Below are 14,301 nucleotides of genomic sequence, written 5' to 3'. Positions count from 1 at the left end.
GAAAGGCCAGAGAAGGTGCCCTGTAACCCTGTTACTGTCTGGACTCCGAAAGGCCCCTTGCTGGTGTTCAGTCTCTGATCTGCACTGGTGGGTCCACTTTGGTTATGTAGGCAAGTGGGCAGTGACTCTTAACTCCAAAGTGTTGTTCTTTTTAAGCATATTGGTAAGGTTAGCCCTGGGGCTTTTGTCTCTGAGATACTGGCCCCACTCTCTCTCACCATTTGTCTCAGTCCCAGGGCTACCTAAAAAGGAGACTTGAAAAGGGGTCTTCTGGCCCGGCACGGTGGCTCAGGCCTGTAATCCCAGCACTTTGGGAGGCCAAGGCGGGTGGATCACAAGGTCAGGAGATCGAGACCATCCTGGCTAACACGGTGAAACCCCGTCTCCACTAAAAATACAAAAAAATTAGCTGGGCATGGTGGCGGGCACCTGTAGTCCCAGCTACTCAGGAGGCAGAGGCAGGAGAATGGCGTGAACCCGGGAGGCAGAGCTTGTAGTGAGCCGAGATTGCGCCACTGCACTCCAGCTTGGTTGACAGAGTGAGACTCCATCTCAAAAAAAAAAAAAAAAAGAAAAGAAAAGGGGTCTTCCTTGGACTTGGCGGCCAGGACATGTGTTTCTGAGTGCCTGGGAAATATTCTCTGGGTGGTCATCTTTCTAACTTGGCGTAGACCCAAAGTCCACAAGGCTGATGGAAAATACTTTTAAAATAAAATCTGCGGAGGAAGAAGTGTGATCATGTTCTGTGTCTCTAGCTCGAGTTTTAATTCTGGCAGGAAGAGGAAAGGTCAACATTTCTCGCTCACAAGTTAATGCTGTCAACATTGTGTGGATTTATGAAAATTGGCTGAGGGAGTAGCTAGAAGGTGCCCAGTGTCCCAGCTGCTGTTGTGATAAATTGTGTAATATGGCTTGGATTAAAAATAATACTCATTTAATTTGTTTAATGACACCAGCATGAAAAAGCCAGCACGCCTGTTCTGAAATCCAGCACACCAACGCCTCGGAGCGACATGCCAACGCCGGGCACCAGCGCCACTCCAGGCCTCCGTCCAGGTCTCGGCAAGCCTCCAGCCATAGACCCCCTCGTTAACCAAGCGGGTACAGCATCGCCTCTTGTTGTGCTTTGTTTGGTTTCTCCCATTCCCAGCTTGATTTGTTGTCTGTTAATGTTGTGACGCAATTGCCCTACAAATATGAAATGTACTTAGGGCCACCCTCCTTCCTATCTCTGAAAAAGCCATGATAAGAAACAGATGTTTGTCCTTGGGTTTCAGCAGCTGCACTCTGTTCAGTCTCCAGCTGTTTACATTCAGCTTTTCTTTTTTTTTTCTTTGAGACGAAGTCTCGCTCTTGTCCCCCCAGGCTGGAATGCAATGGCGCGATCTCAGCTCACTGCAACCTCTGCCTCCTGGGTTCAAGCGATTCTCTTGCCTGAGCCTCCTAAAGAGCTGGGATTACAGGCGCCTGACACCACGCCTGGCTAATTTTTGTATTTTTAGTAGAGACGGGGTTTCACCATGTTGGCCAGGCTGGTCTCAAACTCCTGACCTCAGGTGATCTGCCCATCTCAGCCTCCCAAAGTGCTGGGATTACAGGCGTGAGCTACCTTGCCCAGCCTTCTTTTAGTTTTAAATAATTCAAATCCTAGGGACTTCAGTAAAGTTTCTGATAATTATTTTGAACACAAGCCTCCCTACCTAACTAGCATTGTGCGTCTGACTTCGCTAATACTGGCTGAAACAGCGGTTTGGCTGGCCCAACCGTGCTCCTTGCAGACTATAGTTTGCTGGTTTTCTGCTAGGGGAGGCTTCAGGAATCAGTGGTCTCTCCTGCAGTAGAAATTAGGAGGGTTTCTCTGCGACTCCAGCCCTTAAAAAACTCATAATTTGCAACCTGATATTCCCCAGTGGGAAAGGAAAAAAACAACAACCTGGGCCCAAAGGAAAATAGGCAACAGAATATTCCTCCTAAACCCGTGCTTTGGTTTACGTAAATCCAGGATTGGATTTTCATTTGGAATTGGTACCAGGGAATGGAAAGTTCGGACTGAAAGAGAAATCTTGGATTTTATCGAGAAAATCTTCTTTTGAGATTAAGTCAGGTAAACACTTGGTGCCTGTGCCTTGGTTTGCCCTCTGTAAATTGGGTATGGAATACGCTTAATTCCCCTGGCTTCCTGGTGCTGCCATTTACACAAATGAGAAAATGTGTGGGTTGTGCTTCCCCTGGAGTCTTTTCTTTCCTGGAGATGAATTCGCTCTGGGGAAGGAGGGATCCAGTGTATAAATTGGAGGTGATTTTCCCCCTCCCCTAGAAGCCTTACCTCTTTCTCTCTCCCCATGAGTGACACTGACAAATGATGAGGCCAGACTTGCTGGTCAGGTTTGATGGAGTGGGTCAGTTGAATGATGTGCGGCTTGTGTTTCCTTTCAGCAGCTGGCTTGAGGACACCCCTGGCAGTGCCCGGCCCATACCCTGCTCCTTTTGGGATGGTCCCCCACGCTGGCATGAACGGCGAGCTGACCAGCCCAGGCGCTGCCTACGCCAGTTTACACAACATGTCGCCCCAGATGAGCGCCGCAGCCGCCGCGGCCGCCGTGGTGGCCTACGGGCGCTCCCCCATGGTAGGCCGCTGTCGGGTGGGCTGTGGTTGGGGTAGGAACGCTGCATGCTCCATTGAGCGCTGTCAGGTTTGGGGCCAGGCCTCTCTGCGCTGCGTGGGCAGGAGCAGCCAGCCCCACACACCTCGGAGACAAAGACGCCCAGTGTCCCAGCCACACACTCACCTTCCTCTTGTCAGCTTTCATCAGCATGCTGCTTCATTAAGTGAGGGCCAAACGTTTTTTGTTTTACTGTTTTTGTGGATGAAAAAGGCAGTGTTTAGAAGCTCCTTCAGTGGTTCAGGGGACATCTGGTTTTCTCCCACCAAAGTCGACTTTTTTTATTTGAAGGTGACGAAATGATTCGAGTGGTTCACAGAAGCCTTTTCATTCATTTTCTTGAACTTTTTTTTTCTCATTAAACCTTAGGAAAAAATGTCTGAGAAGCCATCGCTTTCTCTTTCTATGCCTATGTTACACTTTAAACCCAATAGCATGACTTATATATAAGCAATGGTCTCTGTAAACAGGTAGAATTCTGGACAGACTGAACCACGGGGGCAGGCCGTCTCTCGTCTGTTTGCCCTGCCTCTTGCCACTGTGCAAATGATCTAATTTTTGAACAAGAAGAAACAAAACTGCATTTGAAGGGTAGAATTGGCTCTGTGATCATTGATTGCATTAAGGATATAAAGTCCCACCGTCATTTCTCTTGGCTGTTTGAAAAATGTCCTCTACCTTTCTCTCTTGTCCCCTCTTCACATAGCATTACCTCCACTAGTTTGCGGTGACATTAAGATTCATTTGTTTTTCCTGATATTGCACTTGTAGGAGAGGCTGTGCAGTGGCGGGCAAAGTGTTGAAAGTAAGGTGGTCAGCTGAGAGACTACATGCTGTCCTTAACGCTGCACAAAGTAGGGAATCCATGTATGAATCCTTAAGCATTAAATTAGACCCATGTATGCAACTGGGGATGATTTTGTCCCTTGAGGACATTTGATAATATCTGGAGACACTTTTGATTATCATAACTGGGGGTGGGAGGGGGGGCAGGTGTGGATTCCTCTTGGCACATAAACAGTAGGGGCCAGGAATGCTATTCAGCATCCTGCAACACCCAGGACGGCCCCTAACAAAGAAAAGAACTGTTTGGCCCCAAATGTCAATAGTGCTGAGGTTGAGAAATCCTAATACAACATACTGCTCTGTGAACTTGCTTGTAAGTCTAAGGGAAGTATTTACCATGGGGAGGTGGTTCTCAGTGCACAAATAGATCACATCTCCTCTCTACCTCCCAAAAAGGAAGTGGGTCTTGTGGCGTTCAGGGGTGCTTATATTACCTCTTGCATAGTAATTAAAAAGAAAAACACTAGGCCATGTTACTGTTCCCATTTATGTTGCTTTGGGGATCTGTGAGTTTCTAATGAACGGTATTGATGTTCACAAAGTGCCTGCTGCAATAAACTGAGTCTGCAATGCCTTATTTTTGTTTCCAGGTGGGGTTTGATCCTCCCCCTCACATGAGAGTACCTACCATTCCTCCAAACCTGGCAGGAATCCCTGGGGGGAAACCGTAAGTACCTCAAAGACCTTGGTTTTGTTTTAAAGGTGGTTACTCAGTGATTGGTATTAGCAGACTAGAATTCCAAAGGGAGTACAGGCTTGGGCGTTTCCAAGGAGATTTCTGGTGTCTTTTCCTGAGGAGTGTTAACACTTTCTATAAATAGGCAGCTTGTAGGTGTCATGCCTCTGTCTTCTCCCTGGGGGTGATCTCCTTAGTTATTTCTGGAGAGAAACTGTTGGAGATGAGGACGAGGTGGGAGGAAAGAGCTGGAGGTGGCTGGCCCTCTTCGCCTGACCCCTCAGAAAGCTGCTCTGCTCTGCCATTTGGTTAGAGGGCAGCTGCTGGAGATTCCCAACAGTGCTGTGCTGTGGGCAGTCAGCTGTCACGAACTCTTGTAGGCTTAGACACTTTTTTGAAATGTGTCATCTCTTTACTCAGCTCTGTGCCACCTTTTTCTTATTTTGGTGGAAACAAGAGTTATTTGAAGGGTAGGTTGTGTTGGATGCCAGCACCCCAGGTTTACCCCCAAGTAAAGTTTTGATGAGTGCTCCAAGAGATCTAGAATTATAAAAAGCAAAGTGGCTTCATGGGGAAGCAGGAAAAGTTAATGTTCATTTTGTGTCCAGTGCACAAAAGAATTGGAATTTAAAAAAACTCAATTGGCTATTCTTCCTGGGTCACTTTAAAAATTGCTTCATTTTCATAATGTTAGTAATTAGGAGTGTGATTTCAAAGAATTGCTAAAGTTCTCAAATTTTTTAAACAGCAGAATTGAAATGTGAAGGTCTGTTTTGCTTAGCAGCAAAACTCTGCCTTCTCCTAAGATAGAAAATAGCAGAGGCCAGGCGCAGTGGCTCTCGCCTGTAATCCTAGCACTTTGGGAGGCTGAGGCGGGTGGATCACCTGAGGTCGGGGGTTCGAGACCAGCCTGGCCAATGTGGCGAAACCCCATCTCTACTAAAAATACAAAAATTAGCTGGGCATGGTGGTATGTGCCTGTAATCCCAGCTACTCGGGAGGCTGAGACCAGAGAATCGCTTGAACCTGGGTGGCGGAGGTTGCAGTGAGGGAAGATCATGCCACTGCACTCCAGCCTGGGTGACAGAAGGAGACTCTGTCTCAAAAAGGAAAGGAAAGGAAAGGAGAGGAGAGGAAAGGGGAGGGGAGGGGGCAGGTCTTTGCAAATGTTGTTTTTTTTCTTTTTCTTTAAGGCAGCAGATCTTTGCAAATGTTGTTGCTTTTTTTTCTTTTTCTTTTTCTTTCTTTCTTTTTTTATTTTTTTATTTTTGAGACAGAGTTTCACTCGTTGCCGAGGCTGGAGTGCAGTGGTGCGATCTCGGCTCACTGCAACCTCTGCCTCCCGGGTTCAGGCAATTCTTCTGTCTCAGCCTCTCGAGTGGCTGGGATTATGGGTGCATGCCACTATGCCTGGCTAATTTTTGTATTTTTAGTAGAGATGGGGTTTCATCATATTGGTCAGGCTGGTTTTGAACTCCTGACCTCAGCTGATCTGCCCTGCTCAGCCTCCCTAAGTGTTGCGATTACAGGCGTGAGCCACCGTGCCCAGCTGATTTTGTTTCAATAAAGGTACTGGTGCTACATGTCTTAGGCCTTCAGTTTGTTTTTGTCATACCCTTTTCTTCATGTGGTTGCTTTCAGCTTTTATCAGTACGTCACTTGCATGTCACATTAGTGAGTTTTTTATTTTTAGAAACAGGGTCTTGCTCTGTTGCCCAGGCTGAAATGCAGTGGCACAATCACAGCTCACTGCAGCCTCGACCTCCTAGGCTCCAGCCATCCTCCTGCCTTGGCTTCCTGAGTAGCTAAGACTACAGGCGTGTGTCACCATACCTGGCCAATTTTTAAATTTATTTTTGTAGTGACAGGGTCTCCCTATGTTGCCCAGGCTGGTCGTTGGGGCACTTGTGAGCATTTCCTATCTGTGGTTGCCAGCGATGTTGTAGCTATTGTATTCTACTGATTGGTGAGTGGATAAGGGGCGAACCAGTAAAGTTGTGAGGCCCTGGCTTCACACAGTCCTCCTGCCTTGGCCTCCCAAAGTGCTTGGATTACAGGCATGAGCCACCACGCCCAGCATGGTGAATTATTTTGAGCAGTCCACTCAGCTGCCCGGTCATCCTTGTGTGGTTTTGATAAGAGCCTTGTTTCAAATAAACCACCAGCATGAGATAAAATTGAATTTCTTACCCTGTCACCTGCTTTTTAGGAAAGCCGATTCCCATTGCTCTACTTTTCATATATTATAATATCTGTTTCACAATAATTTGATTCATTATGAAATGAGGTTTTTGTCTACACTAGGAATCAGTAGCAATGTTAGGAATTTATGATGACATCTCTGTGCCCAATGAAGGGAGTCAGGGGTAGTATTGCTTAATGTTCACTTAGCTGGTAGTTCTCTTCCAGTTGAGTACCCATGAACTAGTTACTACCTGGTGTGTTTTCTTGGGGATTTGGGAATGCCCCCCTGCTTCCAGCCTGGGAGGTCCTTGGGGCACTTGTGGGCATTTCCTGTCTGTGGTTGCCAGCAGTGTTGTACCTGTTGTGTTCTACTGATTGGTGAGTGGATAAAGGGCAAACCAGTAAAGTTGTGATGAGAAGCAGTAATACCAGTAACCAATGAACCTTTGGTGGAATAATAGGCAAATAAGGCCAAGTTCAGCTGATCCTTAGGGAAAAAGCTAGCTTCAAGAGTTAGAGGTACGGGGCATGTGTTCAGCTGCTAAGCCCCCACTTGGGTGTAATAGAAGATGCAGTGGGGGAAGGCGGGTGAGCAGAGCTGTGAGCTGTGATGCTAGGGTGGAAGGCTGGTGGGTGGGCACAGTTAAATTGGACCCTGTTCCTTATATGTGTGTGTGTGTGTGTGTGTGTATTAACAGGGTCAGTTGTAAGACAGAAGTAATATCATGCTTATTAAAGTATTCATGTCCTTGGCTTGTGAGCACCTTGCATTTCTTTGTGTTCAAAGCCGTGCAAACTAGAATCACAATGTGCCTAAGGACAAGGACAGTGGACACAGTGGCCAATGTTGTGATCCTATGTCGGGGTACTTTTCTCATCTTGGTCAAAATCGCCATTGGCCTTTGGCAATCATTGCTCGCTCTAAAATAATTAAAATCTCTCTCTCTCTCTCCATTTTTTTTTTTTTTTTTAATAGAGACACTGGGTTTCCCTGGGTTGCCTAGGCTGGTTTCGAACTCCTGGGCTCAAGTGATCCTCTTGCCATGGCCTCCCAAAGTGCTGGGACTACAGGCATGAGCCACCATGCCCGGCCTAAAATATATTTTTTAGGATTCTCTTTCATGTTTGAGCCATATTATGTGAGGAAGATAGACTTAATATCAGAAGGAAAAATGAACTTTGCCATTGTTGCCAGGATCTGGGTTATATACAATCTTACTGCCTCTCTCTCTCTCTCTATATATATATATTTTTTAAAATTATACTTTAAGTTCTAGGGTACATGTGTACAATGTTCAGGTTTGTTACATAGGTATACATGTGCCATGTTGGTTTTCTGCACCCATCAACTCGTTATTTACATTAGGTATTTCTCCTAATGCTATCCCTCCCCCAGTCCCCCACCTGCTGACAGGCCCCAGTGTGTGATGTTCCCGACCTGTGTCCAAGTGTTCTCATTGTTCAGCTCCCACCTGTGAGTGAAAACATGCGGTGTTTGGTTTTCTGTCCTTGTGCTTGTGATAGTTTGCTGAGAATGATGGTTTCCAGCTTCATCCATGTCCCTGCAAAGGACGTGAACTCATCCTTTTTTATGGCTGCGTAGTATTCCATGGTGTATATGTGCCACATTTTCTTAATCCAGTCTATCATTGATGGACATTTGGGTTGGTTCCAAGTCTTTGCTGTTTTGAATAGTGCTACAATAAACATATGTGTGCATGTGTCTTTATAGCAGCATGATTTATAATCCTTTGGGTATACACCCAGTAATGGGATGGCTGGGTCAAATGGTATTTCTAGTTCTAGATCCTTGAGGAATTGCCACGCTGTCTTCCACAATGGTTGAACTAGTTTACAGTCCCATCAACAGTGTAAAAGTGTTCTTATTTCTCCACATCCTCTCCAGCATCTGTTGTCTCCTGACTTTTTAATGATCGCCATTCTAACTGGCACGGGATGGTATCTCATTGTGGTTTTGATTTGCATTTCTCTGATGGCCAGCAATGATGAGCATTTTTTCATGTGTCTGTTGGCTGCATAAATGTCTTCTTTTGAGAAGTGTCTGTTCATATCCTTTGCCCACTTTTTGATGGGGTTGTTTTTTTTCTTGTAAATTTGTTTAAGTTCTTTGTAGATTCTGGATATTAGCCCTTTGTCAGATGGGTAGATTGCAAAAATTTTCTCCCATTCTGTAGGTTGCCTGTTCACTCTGATGATAGTTTTTTTTTGCCGTGCAGAAACTCTTTAGTTTAATTAGATCCCATTTGTCTATTTTGGCTTTTGTTGCCATTGCTTTTGGTGTTTTAGTCATGAAGTCTTTGCCCATGCCTATGTCCTGAATGGTATTGCCTAGGTTTTCTTCTAGGGTTTTTATGGTTTTAGGTCTAATATTTAAATCTTTAATCCATCTTGAATTAATTTTTATATAAGGTGTAAGGAAGGGATTCAGTTTCGGCTTTCTACGTATGACTGCCCATATCTATTAATTAGTATGAGAGGACTTGTTGTTCTTACTATTTAGTAAAGTAATATTGCCTGAGGCAGTGCTGCTCAAACTATTTATGGTGACAGACCAGTTCCCCGCCCCGCCCCGTAAGTCAAAGATAGGTACATTTGTAACATACAATACAAATGAATAGGAGGAAAAAGATACCAAATCCAAGTCCATTTTTTGTTGTTACAAGAGTCAACAGCCCTAAGTCCTCAGGTTGCTGTCGCTCACTCTCGATGACTGCACTCATCTCACTGCAAACAGTAGCCAGTGTTTGCTGACCACACGTTGAGTAGGGCTGGTCTGAGGCACTTAAGAGAAATGAGGACAAACTCATGTGTCCAGGATAGAGTGAACGAGGCGTTAAAAGTTATACAAATAATTCTCTGAAAAATACCCACGGAAAGAATGCTTGGGTGAGGCAGACGGAAGGCACAGTTGCCATTCATAGACTGAGTGTGAACTGTCAGGCTTTGTGTGCGATGCCAGGCATGCTCCAGGAAAGAGGGTGCTCTCAGCCTTCTCTGCCCTTGGGGGCTTGATGATGTCATTAAAAGAAAAGTAAATATCCTGGTTTGACTTGTGATATGTGCTCTTGAGGCAGAGCAGTGGGTGATAGGGAGACATGTAAAGAAGTGACCAAAATTAGGGTCAGAAAGACTTTGTGGGGTGAAGCTGAAGCGCATGCAGGAAGGAATGAGTTTCCCATGGAACCGGGGAGGCACGGTCTGTGTCGTGCACAGAGAGAGAGCTTGAGGGATCCATGTGCAGGTGGATGAGTGCCTCCTGAGTGTTACAGCCAGAAGAGTTCAGTTGGGGCAGGAGGGACCTTAATGTCCCTTTAGTATAAATGCTCATCCATGGTTCAAGTCTGCTAAGATAGCCTCGTGCAGTGACTGTGTGCCTCTGACCGTGCGTGTCCAAGGATGGGGGACCCACTGCTGCCCAGAACAATGCATTTTCCATGACTGTGTGAAAACTCTTCTAGCCCTTGAGCTGAATCTGTCTCCCTGGAACTTTGACTCATCAATCCTGGCTCTTTCCTACCCGCTGAGACCACACAGCACACTGCTAATCTATCATCCTCATGGCAGCTCTTCAGTGTTTGGAGACCTCCACACCACCCTGAGGCTTCTCTTCTGGCTAGAATTTGTCTGTCGCTTCAGCCCTCTCTTGTGGGCCATGGTTTAGGGTTCCCACATCACCTGCTCACTAAGATCCAGATCCTGTCACTTCCTTTCCATCCACACTTTCACAGATTTTATTGAGACCTCCTGCATAGGCATAGGGGACCCCACCGAGAGCTCACAGCCTAGGATGGGGTGCAGGGAAGGAAAAATTCTCCTTTGCCCTCTCAGAGTCTGCCGCTGGGCCTGAGAATCAAACTGACATAAGATAGATTAACAGGAGAAATGCACGCAAGTCTTATTAAGAATTTAGGTGTACATGGGAGTCTTCACAAGGAAATGAAGACCCAAAGAAGCGACCAGAGCAGACAGCTTGTATCACCTTTTTTTGTTGTTCTGTTTTGTTTTTTTGAGACAAAGTCTCGTTCTGTCATCCAGGCTGGAGTGTAGTGGCCCAATCTCGGCTCACTGCAACTTCTACCTCCCGGGTTCAAGCGATTCTCCTGCCTCAGCCTCCCGAGTCACTGGGATTACAAGCGTACACCACCATGTCTGGCTAATTTTTGTGTTTTTAATAGAGACAGGGTTTCACCATGTTGGCCAGGCTGGTCTTGAATTCATAACCTCAGGTGATCCACCCGCCTTGGCCTCCCAAAGTGCTGGGATTACAGGCATGAGCCACCACGCCTGACCTTGTATCACTTTTATACAAAGAAATGACAAATTTGTGAAGACATGACAAGAAAAAGAGTTTTGGGCTGGAGGCAGTAAATTGTGGGGAAGTAACTAAGAGATAGATATATTGGGGGAAAACTTGTGGGAGACAAAGGTTATTTTGGTAAGTTTATTTGTGGAAATCCCTTTTAGTGTTGATTCCCAGACTCTGGTGATAAGGCTGTTCTTCTGTTTCTGGTACAGGGAGGGCACCTTTCTCATGGGAAATTTTATGGCCTGTTTTTGTATAGAAAGAGAGAGGTCAGAAAGTCTTTCCTGGATCTCTCATTTCTCAAGTGTTTTCAGCTCAATATAACCAATATACCGAAAGAGCATATTTGGTGTGGCATATCCTGAACAGGATCCTTCAAGGGGAACATGAGTTAAATAATCACAAAATCCAAGGCAGAATTGTAGACCCTGAGGCTACCACGGAGCTATTACAGAGGAACAGTGTCCTAGAAAGCCTATGACACAGCATGGGGGACTGATCCCATTGGGAATGGTCAAGCAGGGATTCCCTGCAGAAAGGATTTCAGAGCTGCACTAACCCAATAGGGGAAGGGGCTGAACCTCTAGGTGGAGAGACCAGCATGTGCAAAGGCCTGGTGACTTCACGCTGTTGTCAATCAGAGTGGAACAGAGCAAGATGACTTGTAGTGCTACCGTTCCACACTCCTGTTTCCGGTGTTAAGATGACAAGATGGGTTTCCCAACCACCCTGGTCACCTTCCCTCCTCTCTCATACCCATTCCTGCCTCCCCAAACTTCTTCTCTTTGTTAAAGCATCATTCCCATTCCCTCTGACATCTGAGCCCAAACTTTAGTGTTAGATTCTTCCCCATTTAACTCGTTTTTTTTTTTTTAACAGTCTTATTCTTTGTTAAAATTCTCACCTTTCTCATGCCCAGTTTTGTCAGTAAGGTCCTAGCTGAGTGTTGTCTTCCTTCCTCATCAGATTGCTGTCAGTGTATTCTTTATTGTAAAGCACTTATCAGGTCCGTGTGTTGCACAGAGATCTTCAAAAGTTGAATACAGATTGAGCATCTTAATTCGAAAATTCAAAATCCAAAATGCTTCAAAATCTGAAACTTTTTGAGTACCGACATGAGCCACACATGGAAAATTCCACACCTGACCTCATGAGACAAGGTGTGGTCAAAACACACAACACACAGTTTATTTGGTATCCCCAAGGGAAAACTAAAATCACCTTCAGGCTAAGTGCATAAGGTCTGTATGAAACAGAAATGAATTTTGTGTTTAGACTGGGTCCCATCCCCAAGATGACTCATTTATGTATATGTAAATATTCTGAAGTCTGAAAAAAATCTGAGATCAGAAACACTTCTGGTCCTGAAGCATTTTGGATAAGGGATGTTCGACCTCTATAAACCGACGTGCCCTTCAAGGCCCCGCTGGTAATATCCCCCCAGCCTGCTTTTCCGGTGCCATGTCCTGTGTGCTTTACATCCTGTGCTAACCCAATGGGATGAGCCTCTGTTCCCTGATGACTCCAGCCCCTGCTCCCTGGAGCAGCTTCCCTTCTCACTGGTCTCTTTCTGTTGAAGTATTTTCTGTCCTTCAAAGTCCACTTGAGTTGCTGCCTCCTTCATGAAGCCTTCATGGATGCCTTCCCATCTATGGTCTCCCTCCAGTTGCACCGTGAAACATCTTATGACACTTCTCACACTTTTGAGAGCTTGGATTATAATCGTGTACAAGCCGTGTTTCTATCTGCTTCCTCCCCAGGAGGATGGAAGTTCCCGAAGTCTTGTCCCTTGAGCATAGACACCCAGGAAACAAATGTTCGTTGCCTTGAATAGGTGGGAGACAGGTCCAGGATTGTGTAAGACCCTGTGATTCATTCTTTTCTAAAGGAGATCCCTGGTTCGCATTTTCGAATTATTAAGTAGTGTTGGTTTATAAGAGGTAACCCTGAGCTTGTTTTCATACCCTCAAGGCTGGATTTAATTGGTATTGTTTAGTTCAGCATAACTTGAATTCATTTTTAGTTTTAGGACATTTATTCCCCTGAGCTCTGTGGAGATCATTGGTAAGAGAAATTCCAAAGTTTAGTTAGACTTTTTTTTTTTTTTTTTCTGGCACTGTAGCACTGCTGTTCTCCCTATAAATACCTGGGGGCTGTGCTCTACCTGCCTTATATATTAGCACCTAGAGGTCAGTAATAACTCAGGCTAATGATAGTTTGGCTTAAGAGTCTAGGGTAGTTACAGGTCCTTTCACCCTATGTTTTAATGCCAGACATGTAATTTAGAAATCTTCTACCCACTTGTTTAGTGTTTAAATAAATCTTTAAAGTACCTTTTTGGTTTAGAGCCTAAAGGGAAAAGAAAAATCTTAACTACGTTTGGGGTAAAATTGCCTCATAGGAAAACACTTGCAGCAGTGATTAGAGACCCTTTCCAGGCTTTTAGCCAAGAAAAAGTTTCAGTGGCCAGGGGCTTCCCCCTTTCACCCCACTTTTTCTGTTTCTGATCTTCTGGTTTCTCTGTTTTTGTCTAGATTCCACAACTCGCTTATTTAGTGGACTTGAAAATTGATTCAGCCCTCTTTTTATTTGATGGGGTTGTATGACTCTGGGTTCTCCAGAGAAACAGAACCAATAAACTATAGATATGGATATGGAGAAGGAGTTATTTGGAGGGATTGGCTCACACGACTGTGTAGACTGAGAAATCCCATGATTTATTGTCTGCAAGCTGGAGGCCCGGGAAAGCCGGCGTAGTTCTACTCCAAACTGAGGCCTGAGAACCAGTAGCACTGATAATCGAGAGCAGCAGGTAGATGTTCCAGCTCAAGTGAAGGGCACACTTGCTCCTCCTCTAACTTTCTGTCCTGTCCAGGCCTTCAGTGATACCCACCTGCACTGGTGAGGGGACCTTCTTTACTCAGGTTACCTATTCAAATGCTAATCTCTTCTAGAAACAGCCTCAGAGGCACTCCTAGAAATAGTTTTGTCAGCCACTCTGGTGTCCCTTAGTTGATTTAATCAAGTTGACATATAAAATTGACCATCACAGTGATATTTGGGTAGGTTTTTTTTTTTTTTTGGTCTATTAAATGCTAAAAATAACATGCCCATTTTGTTCCTTATTATTGCCATGTGGGTATTAGTTTAATTTCTGTTTTTCTACCTTCTGATATAGGAATATGTAGCTTAATTTTTTGAAATTAAGTTGAGGTGAGGCCGTTCCTTTTTAAAAAGAAAAATGAGATGGGGATCTCCAGGGTGACCTCAAACTCCTGAGCTCAGGGGATCCTCCTGCCTCAGCCTCCTGAGTAGCTGGGAGGACCTTCCTTTTGATGTCAGTTGTGTTTAGCTATAATAATTCCTCACTTTACTTCTCTCTCTCCCTCTTCACCTTGTCAGAAATGACTTTTGGTTTATGGGATATAAATATAGTGTGTATATTTCTTGCTTGGATAATGCTCGTTTTTGTCTGTAGTGATAGTTCCTTTGCTGGAATTTTTTAGTTTAGCTTTGAAATAGCAATATATTAAGCCTCTTTTTGTTTTACTTTCCATCCAAGAATTTCTCCATTTGTATCTTTGTCCTGTTTAGGAGCCTTGTTCCTG

General features: G+C 44.9%; 1 protein-coding gene across 11 annotated transcripts in view; it reads left to right on the top strand.

Annotated features, from left to right (window-relative positions):
- The window catches only part of TLE1 (TLE family member 1, transcriptional corepressor), a 104,772-nt gene that overhangs the window by 74,048 nt on the left and 16,423 nt on the right, over nucleotides 1-14,301 (top strand). For 5 of the 11 annotated variants that reach the window (XM_016961011.4, XM_054658121.1, XM_009456773.4 and 2 more), the window contains 4 exons: nucleotides 957-1,101; nucleotides 2,003-2,104; nucleotides 2,437-2,627; nucleotides 4,100-4,176. In XM_016961011.4, coding sequence (XP_016816500.1) covers nucleotides 957-1,101; nucleotides 2,003-2,104; nucleotides 2,437-2,627; nucleotides 4,100-4,176 — 515 coding nt within the window. The remainder of the gene's footprint in view (nucleotides 1-956; nucleotides 1,102-2,002; nucleotides 2,105-2,436; nucleotides 2,628-4,099; nucleotides 4,177-14,301) is intronic. The other 6 variants (XM_054658122.1, XM_016961010.2, XM_016961008.2 and 3 more) reach the window with 3 other exon arrangements.

The sequence above is a fragment of the Pan troglodytes genome, chromosome 11, assembly GCF_028858775.2.
Source record: "Pan troglodytes isolate AG18354 chromosome 11, NHGRI_mPanTro3-v2.0_pri, whole genome shotgun sequence".
NCBI lineage: Eukaryota > Metazoa > Chordata > Mammalia > Primates > Hominidae > Pan > Pan troglodytes.
This window is presented reverse-complemented; position numbering and strand designations above follow the sequence as displayed.